The following is a 19,373-nucleotide window of genomic DNA, read 5'->3' on the forward strand; positions in this document are numbered from 1 at the left end:
TGAAAATGACAGCAGTGATGGTGATGACGGTGATCTCAGTGAGGACAGCGTCTACGATGACCTCACACCAACTGAAGCTATGCATTGGGATATGGATGACAATGAGGAATTCAGTTTGGAAGGATTTTAACTCTTTACATTTTAGCTTGGTTGCTCATTGAGCTTAGGGAATAGTACTCTTAAGGTATCATTGTTGATACTTTATTGTTTTATTGAACCTATTTTCTACTTACTGTGCTAGTTTACTAATGTTAAATGACTTGTTATCCTTTTATTCATGGTTTTAAAATTTAAAATAAATATTTAAATACATTACCCTACTGATGTCTCAATTTTTAGTAATTTTATTTTCATTTGTTTTGATTATTGAAACTCACCAATAGCGTCTGCATTTTCCACCCTAGGCTTATACTCGAGTCAATCAGTTTTTCTGGGTTCCCAGGTAATAATTAGGTGCCTCGGCTTATACTCGGGTCAGCTTATATTCGAGTATATAGGTATATATTTTTTGGTTGTTATTTTTGTGCTTTTTATTGACGGGTTTAAATTGTTGGATAAAAGTAAGTGAATTTTAATCAGGACAAAACATTTTTTGTTTTATAAATTTAAAACCTTTGTGTGGTAATTGTGTGTGTGTGTGTGGTAAATTTTTAAAAGAATATTGAGTGGTTTTATCCACAAACTTGGGATTTGGACGGACTGAATGAATATTTAACTCACCTGCCAGGGCACCTGGCAAAAGTTTAAGCCTTAGGAGGTAGATTTCTTTGTGTTTGTGCTTTAAAAAAAAATCATTTTATTGGAGGCCCGTACAACTCTTATCACAATCCACACATACATCCATTGTGTCAAGCACATTTGTACACTTGTTGCCTTCATCATTCTCAAAACATTTTCTTTCTACTTGAGCTCTTGGTATCAGCTCCTCATTTCCCCCTCCCTCCCCAAAATTGATATTTTTAATAAAAGATGTACCCCAAACAAAAAGACACAGGAAGATTAAACAAACAAAAACTTGTCTTTATGCACTGAACACACAATGCATAAATGGTTACAATACAAAAAGAAGTGGACTGAATCCTGGTTTTAGGAGGTGATTTTAGTAGGCAGCGAAGCAGGAGTCAATGAAGGCAGAGAGAGACTTAATAAGAGAATCAGCAGATGTGATTAGTGGCTGCGTGAAACGTTCACACGGATTTACTACAGTCGTTAACACATTTACACATGTTTATGATGTGTTAGGTCACAAGCAAATGACCTTTTCCCCAGCCACAAAAAGTAGAAAAGGTGTTTGCCATATGCTACCAGGGGGCTTCAAAAAGTTCATGGAAAAATTCCATTATTTTTTAAGCTTCTTTGAACCCCCCTTTGTAAAACCATAATGCAATACAACTAGAAAATTAAAACAAAAGGTTAACAACACCAAACTGATCACTGAGAATCAAAACACTAAACTAAACAAAACCACATTCTAAGCAAGTCCTGATTTAAAGAAGTCTTCACAGTTACAATTGTGGACATCAAAGAAGTTCATTATAACCTTACACATAAAAATGCATGGGGTCAGCCACGCTATATTCAGAAGGAAATACATAGCCTTAAATTCCACTTCTTATCAAATAAGAAGGAAGGGAAGCATGAACTAAAAAAACTAGCAATGAATGTGTTATTTCCCCAAATTAAAATACCCACAAGTTAAAAATGAGTTAAGATTAAAAAAAATTAAAAGAAAAATTAGTTAAGATAAAAGCAGAAGTTGGTCAATTTAAGACCTAGGTCTCTGAAAAGACCCACGAAAGAACCCAAGCTGTGGCAGGTCCAGTCACGGAGAAAGCGAGCCCTACTGTAACGCTCCGGAGGAGCGCAAGATGTAAGCACGGGCATGCTGCTGATATAGCTAACACACAACTGCATTAAGAAGGAACGAACATCTGTAAATGTATCATTCTATCGGAATATAGAAATCACTGAAACTGACTCAAGAAAAGATAACATAATCAGAATCAATTCATAAGCAGGGGCATCTTTTTTCTCCTGCTGTCAGATGATGTCCTACGTAAACTTGGAAGGCTCAGGTGATTCCTATGAAACTTAGAAGGTTCTTCAGCAAAGAACAGAGAGAGAAATTATCCCAATTTATTTTATTTAAACCTTAGCAAAAGCTGACGAAGAGAACTCTCTTCTCTCTTCTCTCTCTCTCTCTCTCATATCTCTCTCTCTCTCTCTCTCTCTCTCTCTCTCTCTCTCTCTCTCTCTCTCTCTCATGAATTGCATCTAGTACAGCGATAGACCATGACCAAGAAGGATAAGTGTTCAACAATAAGCAATGCATTGATATAATTCCACTTCACCACATTCATGCGTTATCTGTTGTTTTTCTAGTGAGTCTGCGTGCAGGCTCAATGGGTTTCGCTTTTTCAAAGTCAAGTACAAAACATGGTATTTAGATTATTCTTATTTTACAATTCCCTACAAAATTAAGACAGTATTCTTCTCTATTGTAACCGATTCGCAAATGTACTTCTTATGTCATCACTACAATACTAGTTTTGTTTTATTGATGTTTTCTAATCACCAATAATCTTTGGCAGCAAAGCATTGTGGACAAAGCTGATGAAGGACATGTTCCACTGAACATTATGGGGGTGAAAGTCAGTACCAGTGCTGACCAGAGAGACTCTGTCTTCATCTTTTACTGTAACTTTTGATGGCAGAGACCAAGTACGTTAAACTAGGAGCCATGGTTGTGCTGTTGGGTAAGCATTGGATTACTAACCACAAGGCCAGTGGTTCAAACCCTCCAGTTTCTTGGAAGGAGAAAGTTGAGGTTATCTGCTGTCACAAAGATTTACACCCGTAGAACTCCTGCCTCGAGAGTTCTATGAGTCAGAATCAACTCAATGACAGTCAATGGTTGTTTGGGGTTTTTTTTTTTTTTTTTTGGCAGGGGGTGGTGGTGGTGGGTTGCAGTTTGGTTTAAGCATGTAAGGAGTTCTAGTTGTGCAAGGATAAAGTTTTTGGCTGATAACCAAAAGGTTGGAGGTTCGAACCCACCACAGGAGGAAAGACCTGGTGATCTGTTCTCCTAAAGACTAGGAAACCGTGGGGGCAGTTCTACTCTGTCCTACAGGGAAAGTCACTGTCCTGGGTTGAATTGTATCTGCCCACCCATAGCGCCTTCTGCCTCAATGTTTGTTTATTTGGTTGGGCTGTGCGATTCTTTGGTTTGGTAATTCGTGTAATGATGCCCCATGATGTGCTAAGTTAGGAAGAAGGTTAATGGTTGGATATGACCTCCTTAATCCTGTCACAGGTCTGATCTGATGTGAGGGCAGTTTTCTGGAAAGCAGTCTGCAATTCCTGAACTCTTCCAAGAGGTAATAGGAGCATGAAGTGAACAGGGATCAGCGGGCCCTACCACCAAAGAGCCCAAAGAGCCTGGGCCCCTCTATTGTGAAGCTCCTATACCCTGGGGAAGACTGATGCCGAATCAACCTGAGGATCTCCAAAAAAATGCTGGGTCCACAGATGCTGCAAGAAGCCAAGGACCTTTCCCCAGGGCCAATAGAGAAAGCCTTCTCTTAGAGCCAGCAATCTGAGTTTGGACTTCTGTCCTCCTAAGATGTTGGAGAATAAACTTCTGCTTATTAAAGCCACCCATCCATGGTCTTTCCATTACAGTGGCTCTGGATACCCGGGACAGCCACTATGAGTCACTGTCGACTCGCTGGCACACAACTGACAGGAAGCATGTTAGAGAGCATCTCCTAGGTCTTACTATTTAAAACGCAGACACACGCAGCCAGTGAAACAAGAACTACCTGGAAACTAAAGCAATGTCATCCCATTCCCACCAAAATCTTGATCCATCAGCCCATTGATTTTTCAAAATGGAGGTGTAACTTCTATAGCGGACAATCCACTTATTTTAAGGGAGTAGGTGAGATAGAACTAATATGCAACAAGACTAACAAAGCAATGGTAATATTAATAACATTAATAGAATGAACATGCTTGTGAATGATTTTTGAAACACAAATCAAGATAAAGAACATTTCCATCCAACCAGAAAGTTCCCTCTGATGGATCTTTTAAAATCTGAAGTTCCCACCTATAAGTCAAATTAGCTTAAAAAGTCTTGAGAAGTAGGGAGATCAGTGTACTTCTGAGAGAGCTGGCAAGCCAGGCATCTAGGGCACTAAGCACCCACTCCAACTATCACACAGGCTCCCTCTCCTTTCTCTGTTGCCATGGGTTGTGCCAATTAGAATTGTGAGCATTTTACCAAGAAGAGAGCTCATCGTTGAAGGTGACATATCAGCCAATTGCTCTAATGGTGATCTTAGAGCGACTATTTAAATTCTTATAACAAGTGCGTATACATTTATTAAAAAACACTCACAAATACTTTTTGGTTGTCTAAAGGCTCTACTTTTTTATAATAAATCATTTTATTGGGGGTTCTTACACACATTATAACAATCCATTATCTGTTATATCATGTGGACATGAACAATTGTTGGTATCAACAATTCCTGAGCCCTTTGATATCAGCTCCTGTTTATTCCCTCCCTCCCCCACAAACCCTTAATAGATTATATATTATTATTATTTATACATATCTTATACCACCCATTCTATGCCTTCATCTACTACCCTGGTATGCTTCCGCTCAAGCGGGGTTATTCTGCTGCCATTGCCATCCCTTTCCCCCTCCCCCTCCTCCCCGGCCCCTCCTGGAATCATGGTCTCAGTACTGACTCTGAGAGGGTTTGTCTTTCCTGAATTCTGTACACTGAAAGTGCTCATGTGTGCTGCTGTATGTACACCGGTCTAGGGGATTAGTCAGGCAGGACTGAGATCATAATAGTGGGGTGAGGAAGGATTAAAGAACCCGAGGAGAGTTGTGTGTTTCGTCGGCGCTAACCTGCCCGCAGGATGCATTTTCTCAGCCCCTTTGCACGGACAACCAATTTAAAGGCTCTTCTTATAGTGTGATTCCCTATGACAGAATTGAACGTCCTTTGATTTTTCCTGATAGATAAGTAATCTTTGGTTTTCAGTGGTGAGGAGGATGTGGGAGGTCTGGCAGGGCTGGATCACGGACAATGCAACTGAGAGGAATTCCTGAAACCCAAATGAGGGCTGAACATGATGGTGGGACAAGAGGAAAGTATAATTTTCAGGTTTTTTTTTTAAAAAACCTTTTTATTAGGGGCTCATACAACTCATCACAATCCATATATACATCAATGGTGTAAAGCACATTTGTACCTTCATTGGCCTCATCATTCTCAAAACATTTGCTCTCCACTTAAGCCCCTGGCATCAGCTTCTCACTTTTACCCCTCCCTCCCCGCTCCCCCTCCCTAATGAATCCTTGATAATTTATAAATTATTATTTTGTCATATCTTGCCCTGTCCGACGTCTCCCTTCACCCACTTTTCTGTTGTCCGTCCCTCAGGGAGGAGGTCACATGTAGATCCTTGTAATCAGTTCCCCCTTTCCAACCCACCCTCCCTCCACCCTCCCAGTATCATCACTCACACCACTGGTCCTCAGGGATCATCTGCCCTGGATTCCCGGTGTTTCCAGTTCATATCTGTACTAGTCAGTGTACATCCTCTGGTCTAGCCAGATTTGTAAGGTAGAATTGGGATCATGACAGTGGGAGAAGAGGAAGCATTTAGGAACTAGATGAAAGTTTTATGTTTCATTGTTGCTATATCGCACCCTGATTGGCTTGTCTCCTTCCCAAGACCCTTATGTAAGGGGATGTCCAGTGGCCTACAGATGGGCTTTGGGTCTCTATTCCACACTCCCCACCTCATTCACAATGATAATGATTTTTTGTTCTGATGATGCCTGATCCCTGATCCCTTTGACACCTCGTGATCGCACAGGCTGGTGTGCTCCTTCCATGTGGGCTTTGTTGCTTCTGAGCTAGATGGCCGCTTGTTTACCTTCAAGCCTTTAAGACCCCAGACGCTATATCTTTTGATAGCCGGGCACCATCAACTTTCTTCGCCCCATTTGCTTGTGCACCCATTTTGTCTTCAGCAATCGTATCATGGAGGTGAGCACACAATTATATGATTTTTTTGTTCTTTGATGCCTCGTAACTGATCCCTTCAGCACCTTGTGATCACACAAGCTGGTGTGCTTCTTCCATGTGGGCTTTGTTGCTTCTGAGCTAGATGGCCGCTTGTTTACCTTCAAGCCTTTAAAACCCCAGACGCTGTATCTTTTGATAGCCTGGCACCATCAGCTTTCTTCACCACATTTGCTTGTTCACCTGCTTTGTCTTCAGCAGTTGTGTAGGAAAGGTGAGCATCATGGAATGCCAGTTTAATAGAACCAAGTATTCTTGCATTGAGGGAGTACTTGAGTGGAGGCCCAATGTCCTTCTGCTCCATTAATACTAAACTATAAATATATGCACATAGATCTGTTTCCTCATCCACATATATAAATATATTTGCATATGCACATGCCTTTATTTAGACCTCTAGAAATGTCCTTTGCCTCCTACCTCTTTCCTTTATTCCCTTTGACTTTCCTCTTGCCCCACTATCATGCTCAGTCTTCATTTGGGTTTCAGTAATTCCTCTTGGTTACATTACCCTTGATCATGCCCTACCAGGCCTCCTATACCCTCCTCACCACCGATTTGGGTCATTTGTTGTTCCCTTGTCCATGGGTTTGTTAACACCACTACCTTTCTCCCACCTCCCCTTCTCCCATGTCCCTTGGGACTGTTGGTCCCATTGTTTTCTCCCCCAGATTGTTCATCCAGCCTATCTTATTTAGACAGACCTGCAGAGATAATAATATGCACAAAAACAGAACAGAGCAAAATCAAGCAAAGTATACAACAAAGCAACAACAACAACAAACCAATGACAAAAAAACGGGAGCAGATGAAAGGGGAGGAGGAGAGAGTGGAGCACATCCTGGCCCACCAGGCCTTGGGTATGATGTTCCCGATTAGAGCAGCCAGTCCACAGAGAGGACCACATGGCTGGCCCCACTATGAGACATGACGTCCCTCACTGACCCATAGCCCTACAGGGGACAACACTGGAGACACAGTGTGGAAATTGCACCCGATCTTATCCTGTCACATGGAGGCAAAACACTAAGGGGGTGCAACAAAACAGCAAGGGAATGAAGCAGCAAGATCCCCAGTGAATGCTCAAGGTGGACTTTGGAGTCAGGGCGTGGCGCCCCAACAGACTAGACTGGAAAACACTCCTAAAGGCAACAAACTGTCCTTGAACTAACTACAATTTTCAGTTTTTAATAATGATCTTTAAACATTTTAGGTTGGGGTTATAAAATCCCCTAATTTTATTTCACTCTGTCGGACAAGAGCCGACAGCAAGCATATTTCTGGAGTCCTCTGGCATGCTACCACACAAGGTCGAAGGGAAGGTTACTCTTGCCCCAATGTCCATTCTAATGACACACCATTGTGCTTGTGAGCCTTTTGGCTTCACATTTCTTGGCATTTTCCTTTCTGCATCTTTATGTTTCTTTGTGCACGCACAGGTTTTGTCGATGGAAACTGCATCCATGAGACTCACTCACTCATGTCATTGACTTGATGCTGACTCAGAGAAACCCTTTAAGATGCGGCAGAACTGTCCCTCTGTGTTTCTGAGATTGCAACTCCTTACGGGAGTAGAAAGTCTCATCTTTCTCCCACACTGTGCATGGTGGTTTCGAACTGCTGACCTTGAGGCTAGCAGCCCAATGTGTAACCACTATACTATCAGGGCTCCGTATCAAGGAACATGCTATCTGTGAAACACAGAATCCCACCCAATAATGTTGAGAAGTTGCAGATTTCTGGAGGGCCTGTGAATCACAGGGGAAAGATCTGACATTTTGTGACAAAAGACTAATAGTAGGATAGGTATGAGGTCACAAATGCTTTGTTTCTTTCAAAACTGTCTGTCTTTTAAAATGATGAATAACTCCGTTGTGACCACCAAGGACTAAGGAGGGAAGAGACCGGTGCCTGTGTCATGGCGTGTCCTCTCTAGTTCTCGCTTCCTGGCAGCAGCGGCTCCAGGTGTCCTTTCCTATTTTGGTTCCTGCTGTACATGCACTTCGAGGGCCTCTGAGTGCTTCTCCATCACCTTGTGTTTTTATCCTCTGACCAAAGGCTTGCCTAGCACACAAGGAGCTTTCAAAGAATGATAAACCCAAGCCCAATGCCATCGCAGCTACACGATTTCTTCAGGTGTCTGCTTGTATTCTGATCACACACATACACACACACACATACACACACAGAGCCTTTATGGATATACTGCTCTGTACTTCAGTTCTTGGGTTTGACTGTAGAGTTATAATATTTACACTCCTTTGATCTCAATTAACCTAATTTGGCTGCTCCGTGATAGAGAACATTCTGTTTCCGTTAAAAAACTTGGAAAGACAGACGCTCTGGCCTTTTCCAGGAGGCTGGGTGACTTTATTGCTCTCTCTCTCTTTCATTCTCTCCTTACTCTCAACTAGCCATACATTAGAAATCTTAACAAAGCCCCTTCATCGTAGGGAAAAAATGCCTGGGTTGAGGATACCTGAGAGGCTATCACTTTACAAAGGACCATCTTCTGAAAGCAACAAAGTGCTTGCAAGCTGACACGGTGCCGTCCAGTGGATTCTGACTCACAGTGACCCCACCCCACAGGACAGAGCAGAACCAGCCTGTGGGGTGCCGAGGCTGCAGATCTTTAGGAGAGTGGACAGCCTCGTCTTGCTCCTGCCACTATGTAAGAAGGTTCACTACACTGAGTTCTCCGTGCTATGAGGAAGCCAAACCTCTCGGCCCCAGCCCCGACAAGTGAGTGATCTCTACCCTCAGATGTCGCCTGCCTCCTCAGTCGTTGAGTCTTCCCAGAGGAGGACATTCTGGAATGCAGGCAAACTGGCCCCATTCCATGGTGCTTCTTCCAAGTTCCAGACCCACAGAAGCACACAGCACATGGCTGCTGTCTGACTCTTCTATGTACAGACTGGTGGGTCATAGAGCACTGAAAACAGGAATAAAAATCTGGAACAAGGAATGAGGTGTTACTGTAACAGAATCCAGTTGGAATTAGTTTTGGAGTGTGGGTGGGAGCTGGAAAGGCTTGGAAGAGGTTGTTCTTGAACCATGGAGGCTTCACGGAGGCAGCCAGAGAAGGCCTCAAGGGAAGAACCAACCCAAACCAGACTCACTGCTACACAGTCGATGTTGACTCAGAGCGACTCTGCCGGCAGGGCAGGGCAGAACTGCCCCTGTGGGTTCAGGACTGTAACTCTTTATGAGAGTAGAGAGCCTTCTCTTTCTCACTTGGAGCTGCTGGTGGTTTCAAACTGCCGACCTTGCGGTCAACATATAACCACTACATCACCAGGGCTCTTTAAAGGAAAGTATAGATGGAAGAAAGGAAGGAATATATAATTTCAAGCAATAGGAAAGAGGACCCTTGATATGAAGCAGTCAAAAATTGGATCACGGTTGCTCATGAAAAGGTAGAAAATATATTTAACAAACACTCTGATCTAGGTGAATCCCAGAAGTGGTTTCTGACTGCTTCTTCATGCACAGGATAAAATGAGAGGACAGAGAGACAGGCTTAATAAAGAACCGCTCAGCTTTCATACAAAATTTAGAGGATTCAAAAATAAAACTCTTTCTTACTCCTATTTTCTCCAGATGGCAAATGACTCTCAAATTAAGAAATGGTGTCAGGGCAAGGATGAAATCCAGTGTGGGGTTGTTTAAAATCTTAAGAGAGTACAAGGCAATGCTTTCTAGAACCTTTCAGACAGATAGGAAGTCTTTACCCCAGCGGTTCGTAACCTTCCTAATGCAGACTCTTTAACACAGTTCATGTTGCGGGGACCTCCCAACCACAAAATTATTTTGTTGATATTTCATAACTGTCATTTAGCTATTGTATGAATCTGGCAACCCCTGTGAAAGGGTTGTTCGACCTCCCCAAGGGGTTGCGACCCCCAGGTTGAGAAGCGCTCTATAGGATTGCTGACACTGGAAATCTTCAGGGGAGCAGCCAGCCTCCTTAGCCTGGCACACAGTTCTCATGCCATGGAGTCGATGCTGACCCTCAGCGACCATACAGGACAGGGTAGAGCTGCCCCTTTGAGTTTATGGGGATAGAAAGTTTTGTCTTTCTCCCTCTCAAACTATTGACCTTGCAGATCAACACACCCCGCCCCTCCTGCCCTACCCACCCTGCCAGGACTCCCTGGGCAGACAGTTGGCATGTTAAAATGTTTAATGAAGAAAGAAAGCTCTGATAGCGTCTCTGAGTGATTGCCTCAGTCAGTGACATCTCTTCCTGCCAATGGAGAAGCTGTCCTGCCAGGGCCCTGTACCCCACCCCCCACCCCCACATATGCATCTTGGTTTTGGGTGTTGTTCTAAAAGGATCTGTTCCTCGCAATCTGACCGCTACATAAATAACGTGTTGTCCTCATTTTTCTACACTTAGGTTTTGAAAGGCTGTGCTTCTCCACAGAGATGGCCTTTGAGAGGAGTTATGGATCGGTCCTTAATGATTATTGCTTTCAGACCAAGCTTGACTACATCTTTTCCATTTGAAATCGAATTCCCAAGCCTGGGACTAAGGAAAATGGACCCTACCCCATGGGGAGGCACTGACTTTTGGCATTATCCATTGGCTTGCTTCGTCCTGTTTAGCACAGCAGTGGTCTCCAACGGCTATAACAAAAGGCTCTTACTTCTGAGTGTGTGTCAGGAAAACAGGATAGGTAACTTAGAGGCATGGTTCACAGTTTGTGGAAGCATGTGGCTCCCTCTAATCCAATAATAAAATCATGGGGCACGTTAAAACAAAAAGACACAGAGAGCAGAGAGATTGCTTTATTGCCAGGCCATTAGCAAGGGGAGAAAAAAAAATCTGAAAATCGAAACCTTAAACATCTGTCCCTTTCTACAGTTCCCTCAGACGGGCACCGTGTTTTCTTATTCTAAGAACAAAGGTTTCCAGCTATCGAATATCACTCAGCATCTGCCGCTGTTTCGCCACGAAAAAATATAAAAATATCTGCCTAGGACATTAAAAATGTCTGCCTAGGACATTCAAAATAACAGTGCTTTTAGGACCTGTTGAGAATTAATTAGGAAGGTCCATATATTACAGTAATAAATAAATAAGCCCGGGTGGCACTCAGGGTCTGACATGAAGGGATTATACATTTCCCATTAAAGAGGACTAATAAATATAGTTCAGAGGCTGGAGAAGAGGCGGGAGCAGGGGAGGGCTAGGGAACACCGGTCCAGGCTGAGCCAGCCATCAGCTGACAGCCTCTGTGGAGATTATGAGATTACCATGGAAACACCTTCCCTTGGGATGCTGCCATGAGGGTAGGTGCTTTAGAAATGGTGATGGTGAGCGGAGCTGGCAGGCGATGGATTTCAGCAGGGCTCACCCTCGTACCTATTACAAGGGCAATCCATCTTCCAAATGAAAAGGTATCTTTCTAGCAAGTCTCGTCAAATAGAATAATAAGCATGAAGCCTGGCATAATTACAGCCCATTTCCCTCCACAAAACAGTCCCATCCTCACAGATAATTGTCTCTCTTCTCTCTCTCTGTTTGCTTCCCATTCTTCACAGAACTAAAAGAGGTATTTGTGTAATTAATTGCCCACTTCCTTAGCCATCAAGCAAACACTGATAAAGGGGGACTATATCAAACAGCATTAATGGGCAGATGCAAACCTTCTTCAAACAAACCCACGAACCCAAAACAGAGCATTACTCACCAACAAAAGAAGGGGCTCGGGCTAAATGTTTCAGTTTTTGTGGTCTCAAGGGCAGAAACCAGGGTGCAGATAGTGTGTTTACGCAAATTAAATGCACTCTTGGCAATCCACTCCCTGGGCACTGGGGTGGGAGGACTAATGTCCAGTCAGGTCAGATGGCAGACGTGCATTTACTCTAGTGGCATGCCTCGGCCACAAGCTGCTACTGTCCCCACCGGGTTACCTCTAGGATGATTCTCGGAGTCAACAAGGTTCACATCAGTGCATTGGACACAAGAAGCTGTTTGTTCTCCCTATCAAGCCTCAGCAAACCCCAGTCTCACCATTTTGCATAATATTCAAATTCTGACTGCACTGCTCACTGTAAAAAGTGTACGCCTTGCTGGCAACTGTGTGGAACTGATGCTTTAAGTCATTAAAATAACTTACACCTAAAAGAGAGACTGACTTCAGGCGAACAGTGGGGATTTGAAAACCACACAGAGTTCAGCTGGCTGAAACCCTAACCAAAGCACGCAGCATTTGTGCATGGTGAGTCACTCTGTGGCCACCAAAGAGGTCACCTGTAACTAGAATGTTTCCTTCTCAGATGGCTGGTGACACTCACTTGACGGCACCATTTGTGAGCTAACAAAGATTCTCAAATACATGGTAGCGTTTCCTATTTTTATCCCATTAATGAAACCACCATTGGATGGTAAATTGAAGGAATCATTTTTGTTAACGGAAGGGAAAAAAGAGGTCAGATTTTCTTCTAATTCTATTTTGCTGAGGCATGTACTGAAAATCAGTGATTATCTCCTGAACTCAAGCCAACTAACGACTGTGAGTGCAGAGCTGGTTCTTGTAGCCGAGGATTTCCTGAGACCCCAGGTTGTGTCACGTCATCTACTCTGGAACATAGAGAAATGCAGGAAATGACTACGTACTTACTGGAACGGCCAAACTCCCCAAGTGACAACATCAAGTGCTGACAAGGAGGCAGAGCAACAAGAGCTCTCATTTACCGCTGGTGGAAACGCAAAAGGCTACACTCACGTTGGGAGAGAGTGGGGCAGTTTCACACCAAGTTAAACATCGTCTAATCATACGATCATGGTCTAGGCACCTACCCAAGTAATCTGAAAACTTCTGTCCACACAAAAATCTCTGTGTGAATGTTAGCAGCAATTTTATTTGCAATCACTAAGAACTAGAGGAAACTAAGATGGAATGATCCACCCAACAGAGTCTTCTTCAGTGATAGCACCTGATGAGCTATCAAGGCACCAAAAGACATAGGGCAGCGGTTCTCAACCTGTGGGTCTCGACCTCTTTGGGGGGTCAAACGTCCCTTCACAGGGGTCACCTGATTCATAACGGTGGCGAAATCACAGTTATGAAGTAGCAGCGAAAATAATGTTATGGTTGGGGGTCACCATGGGCCGCAGCCTGAGGAAGGTCGAGAACCACTGACCGAGGGGAGCGCACACTGCTGAGAGAAGGACGCCGATTCCAATGGGAGAGTTTTTGGGAAAAGTCAAAACTACAGAGAGTGAAGGGAGCAAACCTCATACAGTGTTAAGCAGATGCAGCCAGACACAAAAGAACATCTGCATGTTTGCATTTATATGAAGTTCAAAAGCAGGCATAGCAGAGTGGTGGTGATAGTCTAAAGAGTAAGTGCCTATAACTGTGTTTGGAGCACAGGGGGCGTAAACACAGGGGACTATTCTGACCAAAGCCCTACCCCTGACTTTCAGATTGAGCTCTGAGGGGCGCGGAGGGGGCTGGGCGGAGGGAGTGCCCTCCCAGGCTATCATGCTGCTCCCACCAGAAGACCCTGCTTGTCATCCCCTTGATGTCCTGGGCTTCTACCCATGATTTTGCTCAAGCGGGGGTTTAAAAAGGTTGAAAACACTGAACTAGGTCAATTGGGATAATCCTCTAGAACGTCACCAGAAAATACCTGGAGGCTCAGGAGAGGTGGCTGTGGGGAGAGGACAGGAGAGGCTCAAGAAGAAACAGGCTGAAGAGCTGCAGAGTTAAAGTGAACACGCCATTTCCTGCCTATCGCCCCTCTACCGGGCTGGCAAACAGACGGCAGGATCCTAACGGGCTGTAACAGACGGAGTCTCTCTCATGTCTCCAGCCCCCTCTCTCTGCAGCTTTCTGTCTGCTAATGGCAGCTACCCTTCCCCGTGTTTAGATAAAAAAGCTGAAGAGTCCGTTACTCATCTCCCTTACCCACAAGCAAGCCCTGACCACTTTCGTTAACTTCACCGGGACCAGCTTGTCAGAGTGACCGTATCGGTTGCTTGAATTATGCTTTTCATCTCTGGGTTCATGTTATTCCCTACCTCGCATTTTCTCAACCCTGCAGCCAGAAAGAGCCTTCTGTTAACATTTAGCTTGGATCATGTCAGTCCTCTGACCTGAATTATCCAGTGCTTCCCCATCTGTGATAGAACGGATGTTAAAGTTCTTAAAACGGCTGGTGAGGTGCTACGCGGTCCGGTCTTATTTTCTGGTATTATGATTCTCGTCCCGCCACCACTCAAGCCACTCTCTTCCTCAACACACCAGCCTGCTCTTGGCTCTCTGTCTCTGCTATTTTTTCTGCCTAAAATACTTACCCCACAAAGAAGTACCAGGTTTATCCTTACATCCTTCAAGGCAACTTTTCAGGGAGGCCGGACCATCCTATCTCAAAGGATGACACCCATATAGTTTGTCCCCTTTCCCCACTGCCTGCAGGGAAGCTTAAGGGAATGTTACAAAATACACATCTCAAAAATTTCTTGGCCAAGGAGTGATGGGCTGTGGGTAACTCGTGTTCATTTGTCACTGGGTGGCTTTTCAGTCCCCTGTGCATGACAGGGAAAAATTCTGACAGGTTACTGACAAAGGCGTTACAGAGGGAAGGAATGACGGTGTATGTAAAACTGGGAATGGAATTCAAGGGAGTATGGATGGGCCATGGATCGCATCTGCTCCACCATGTATTCAGCCCGGGGACAGTGTTGTATGCCTACAATTGTTAAGCATTGTTCACTTTTAAATTATATTTTATAATACTGTTAACATTAACAATGTTAATGATGTTAACATAAATAATGATGATGATGATGGAACACAGTGACTAATAGGTAAGCCAATTAACATGAAAAAGGATGGTAATTGGGGAAATAAGTTGAGTTCAATTAGTTGTTTACTTATTAGATTTATATCACCTGCCTGATTTAATAAAAAGAAAGAAGAAATGAAATGCATACGGAAATTTATTTTTATTTGGCTACATTTTACTAGGCTTGGGCAAAATCGCATATTTTCCCTTCATCTTCCTTTATCTCCTACTATAAGATATTCCTTTTGAAGTGACCATGAGGATTTAAAATAATCTTTAAATAATACTCCGCATAGCTCCCAGTCCTGGACAAGCACAGACCTCCCTCTTTCAGATTTTAGGTTAAAACTGTGATTGATAGATAAGATGATAAAGTCTGCCTAGAAGAACTATATGGAATCAGGAATAATTTAGAATATAATTTTCTCTGTAGCTGCGATCCATTAGCCTTTCAACAAAAAGGCAGACAGGAGTGTGTGGATATGTGTTGGGCTGTGGAGGCAAATCCTAACCCCATTATCGCGTCAATAAGCCTACTATGATGCTCTGATTCATTCCGCAAAGCTGGAATTACCTGCCTTTTTTGGTCCTCACTACCAACCTACCCACGGCGGTTTAGTCAACTTCACCTCACAGCGCCCCTACTGGACTTACTACCCCGAGGGTTTCCAAAGTTGCAACTCTTAGGGAAGCAGCCTGAAACATCTTTTTCCCATAGAGTGTCAGCGGGTTGGGACTGATGAACTTCTGGTGAGTAGCGGAGTACTTTATCCACTGTGCCACTAGGGCTCCTTCATCAGCAACAGGATCCTTGATGTCACATAAGAAACTACAAAACGATACAAACGGTTCCTATTCCCTTTGTGGGAGACTTACATGAATTTAAATCAGTTCTTAAATCAGTATCAGCCGGCACAGACCTCCCTCTTAAGAAAAATCACCCGGCACAGGAAACGATCCAGTAGTCCAGGAAAGGTCTTTCTGAAGAATCATATCAAATAGACTCTCTTATCACTTACCATCTTGTTATCTAGCACTCTGCATGGACGACAATAATGACAAACCTCTACCCACTACTCTGTGCATTCCTGATGCATGGCTGGCAGTCATGACTGCGGGGGCATGAGCCAAGAGCAACGCTGGCCATGAGGGCTCAAGCTATGTGTCAACTTGGCTCGGCCATGCTCTCAGTAGTCTTGGCAGCTTTGTAATGGTCAGATTTGGCAGTTACCTGACAATTATGTAAGGATCGAGTGGCCCTCCAATTTTGTGATCTGATATGGCCATCCTCCATTTTGACATGTCGATTTTCACCTCATGACCAGCTCTTTGGAAGCTGACCATGCTGATAATTAAGGAGAGAGTGTACTCACTGTAAACAGATCCCTTAAAGCAGGAGAAAAACCCAAAGTGAAACAAAAGCTCATATCGAGATCCCAGGAGAAACTCATCAAATTCCAAATCAGAGAGGATTACGGGATTACAAAATCCTACGGAGGGGTTTTATCCCATGGAGTGGTCTTAGATCAGAGATCACACAACTAGCAACTCTATGTGTGCAGATTTATTGGCGGCAAAGAGCTTGCGGATGAAGCGTACATTCGCTAATTAAAGCAGCAAGTTTTCATAAAGTAATTACCTCCTGATTCCATTTGCATATAAAAAGAAGCCTTGTGAAAATAAACAAGAGAAATATGTCTATCCCACCACATCTAAGTAGTATGCCAGGATTAGAGAAAGATCACATAGCATCTATACTTAAAACAATAAATTCCTTTGTTAATCTGTTAGAAATTTGGATCCTCTTCACAGAAAATCATACAATGGTATAAAATCTAAGATTCAGGGACTCCTGGACCCTCCCCCCAGATTCTAGGAGCCAGTCAGTCTATCAAGCCCTTAGTGGTCCATGACGCCGGGTTCATAGGCCTTCCGCCTGAGAGGAGCAGTGCGTACTTACGTTGTACAGGGGGATGGTCTTCATCACCTTGTACTGCTTTGTGGGATCCATCTTATACAGGTGACGGTCAGTGACAAAAATAGCTCGGTCTTCCACTTTACTAAATCGATTCACCTGTGAAACAAGCACACAAGTCTATAAACCATAGTATCGCACCATGACTGAAACCAAATCATCTGCCTGGAGAACATCTAGCGGGCAGGGGGCTGGAGGTAGCGAGTTCACGAATGTCTACCATGACAATCTACTCTACGGATATGGGAGAGACTAAGAAGGGGTAGTACGTTCCAGATTTGTGGAATTCTAGACTTGGCCAGGAAAAACAAGATAAGCACATAAAATATGTAAGGACTAAAAACATAACCTGGTCATAATCTAAAAAAATGAAGACATTCCACAAAATGGGAGAAAATTTCTGCACATTATATCTCTCCTAAGAGGCTTGCATGTAGGTTATTTGATATGACATATGTATTAACACCCAAGCAATAACAAATTAACAGGATAAAAATTCCAAAGCATAGATCCAGGAATGGGTTTTGAGCTCAAGCTGAATCCTAGCTCCAACTTCAGAACAATTAGCTCCTACATCACGGCCCTGCTCAATACTCGCCCTCAGGAAGGAAACACAGAAGACATGGGTGCTATAGAAGAATGTAGATGGTGCCTGGCTAGCAGATACATTAGCACTTGGGGTCTGAAAGGCTTGTTTTCAAACAAGTGAAACCTCAAGTAAGCCCAATGGGAGAAGCACACCATCATCAGTCGGTGGAGGATGGTCAACCACATAATCCGAAGTCGGTGGAGGGATCAGTATCAGCCGAAACTGTGAGAACCCTGTGTACCGAAGGCTATGGTTGACAGTGGGAGCCCAGGATTCCCCTGTGGAATTACATAGGCAGTAAGTCTCTGGAGAGCTCCCTCCATCCCCAACTGAGGGACCGGAGGAGAGTGGTCACTGCACGGAGTGCACTGAAGCAGTGAGAACAGAGAATCAAAGGTGCAAACCTGACTTGAACAGTTAAACTTTGTCGGTAGATCCCCCTATGCTGCATGCTGGACTCAGTCTGCTTTCCTAAATTGCCTGCATCTTTGGTTTGCTCTGTTTGGGTTTTCTTGTTCATATCAGGGTGTATCTCAGAAGTGTCATGTCCTTGGAGGATACCCTTTTGAAGTTGTGTTATATGCTCTTCCATTTTTCAAAATATAAAACCCAGGATTGATGAACCTCTATAGACACCAACTAGATAAAGTGTTTCATGGGGAGGGAAGTTCAGTGCTGGGGTGGGTGCGAAGGGGAGGTGATGTCAAGGGGTCCATGTAGAAAAAGAATATTTGGAAACTGATTGTGGTAGCAATTGTATAATTTTGCTTGATGTGATTGAACTATGGTATGATACGATAGATATATTAATAAAACAGTAACAAAAAACCAAAAATGAAATGCATTCCAAATTCTGTAAGAATATATATGTATATAAAATTTAATAATAAAAACCCAAGTTCCCAATTAAAAAAAATAGGTAAAGGATCTTAATAGACATTTCTCCTAAAGAAGATATGTACATGGCTAATCAGCATATGAAAAGATGTTCTATATCATTAGTCACTAAACTTATTATCATGACTTGATGCCAACTCAAGCAGCACTACAGAACAGAGAACTGCCCCACAGGGTTTCCAAGGCTTTAAACCGTTAAAGAAGCAGAACACCACATATTTCTCCTGTGGGTTCAAACAACTGACCCTTTGGGTAGCAGCCAAGTGCTTTAACCGCTGTTCCACTAGGGTTCCTTCATTAGTCACTACCAAAACCAAACCCACTCAGCTTTGAGTCGATTCTGACTCACAGTCACTAGTGCAGTGGTTCTTAACCTGTGGGTCGCAACCCCTTTGGGGGTCGAACGACCCTTTCCCAGGGGTTGCCTAAGACCACAGGAAAACACATAACTATTTCACAATATATAATTACATATTGTTTTGTGATTAATCACTCTGCTTTAATTATGTTTAATTTGTAACAATGACAATACATCCTGCCTATCACATATTTACATTAAGATTCATAACACTAGCAAAATGACAGTTACGAAGTAGCAATGAAAATAATGTTATGGTTGGGGGTCACCAGCACATGAGGAACTGTCTGAAAGGGTCGCGGCATGAGGAAGGTGGAGAACCGCTGCTCTAGGGTGTGTGAAGCTCTGCTTCTTTATGGGAGCAGACACGCTCATCTTTCTCTCTCAAGCAGCTGGTGGGTTTGAACTGCTGACCTTGCTGCTAGCAATCTGACACACACCTGAGAGCACCAACAGGGCTCCTTTCACTAGTCACTAGGCAAATAATAGCCGCAATAAGAGGTCACATCACACCCACTGAGCATGGGTATAACACCAGAGACGGGCACTGACAAGCACTGACAAGGATGTGGAGAAATGGAAACCTCACACAGCGCTGGGAGAACTCTAAAGTTCTAGTTTCTTTTGGAAACTGTTAGT

At 43.5% G+C, this 19,373-nt stretch overlaps 1 protein-coding gene across 1 annotated transcript in view; it reads right to left on the bottom strand.

Moving 5' to 3' along the window:
* MYO1D (myosin ID) overlaps positions 1-19,373 on the bottom strand; it is a 333,146-nt gene that overhangs the window by 109,987 nt on the left and 203,786 nt on the right. Inside the window, exon 20 of the mRNA XM_075561385.1 lies at positions 16,876-16,989. Coding sequence (XP_075417500.1) covers positions 16,876-16,989 — 114 coding nt within the window. The remainder of the gene's footprint in view (positions 1-16,875; positions 16,990-19,373) is intronic.

The sequence above is a fragment of the Tenrec ecaudatus genome, chromosome 10 (genome assembly GCF_050624435.1).
Source record: "Tenrec ecaudatus isolate mTenEca1 chromosome 10, mTenEca1.hap1, whole genome shotgun sequence".
Taxonomy (NCBI): domain Eukaryota; kingdom Metazoa; phylum Chordata; class Mammalia; order Afrosoricida; family Tenrecidae; genus Tenrec; species Tenrec ecaudatus.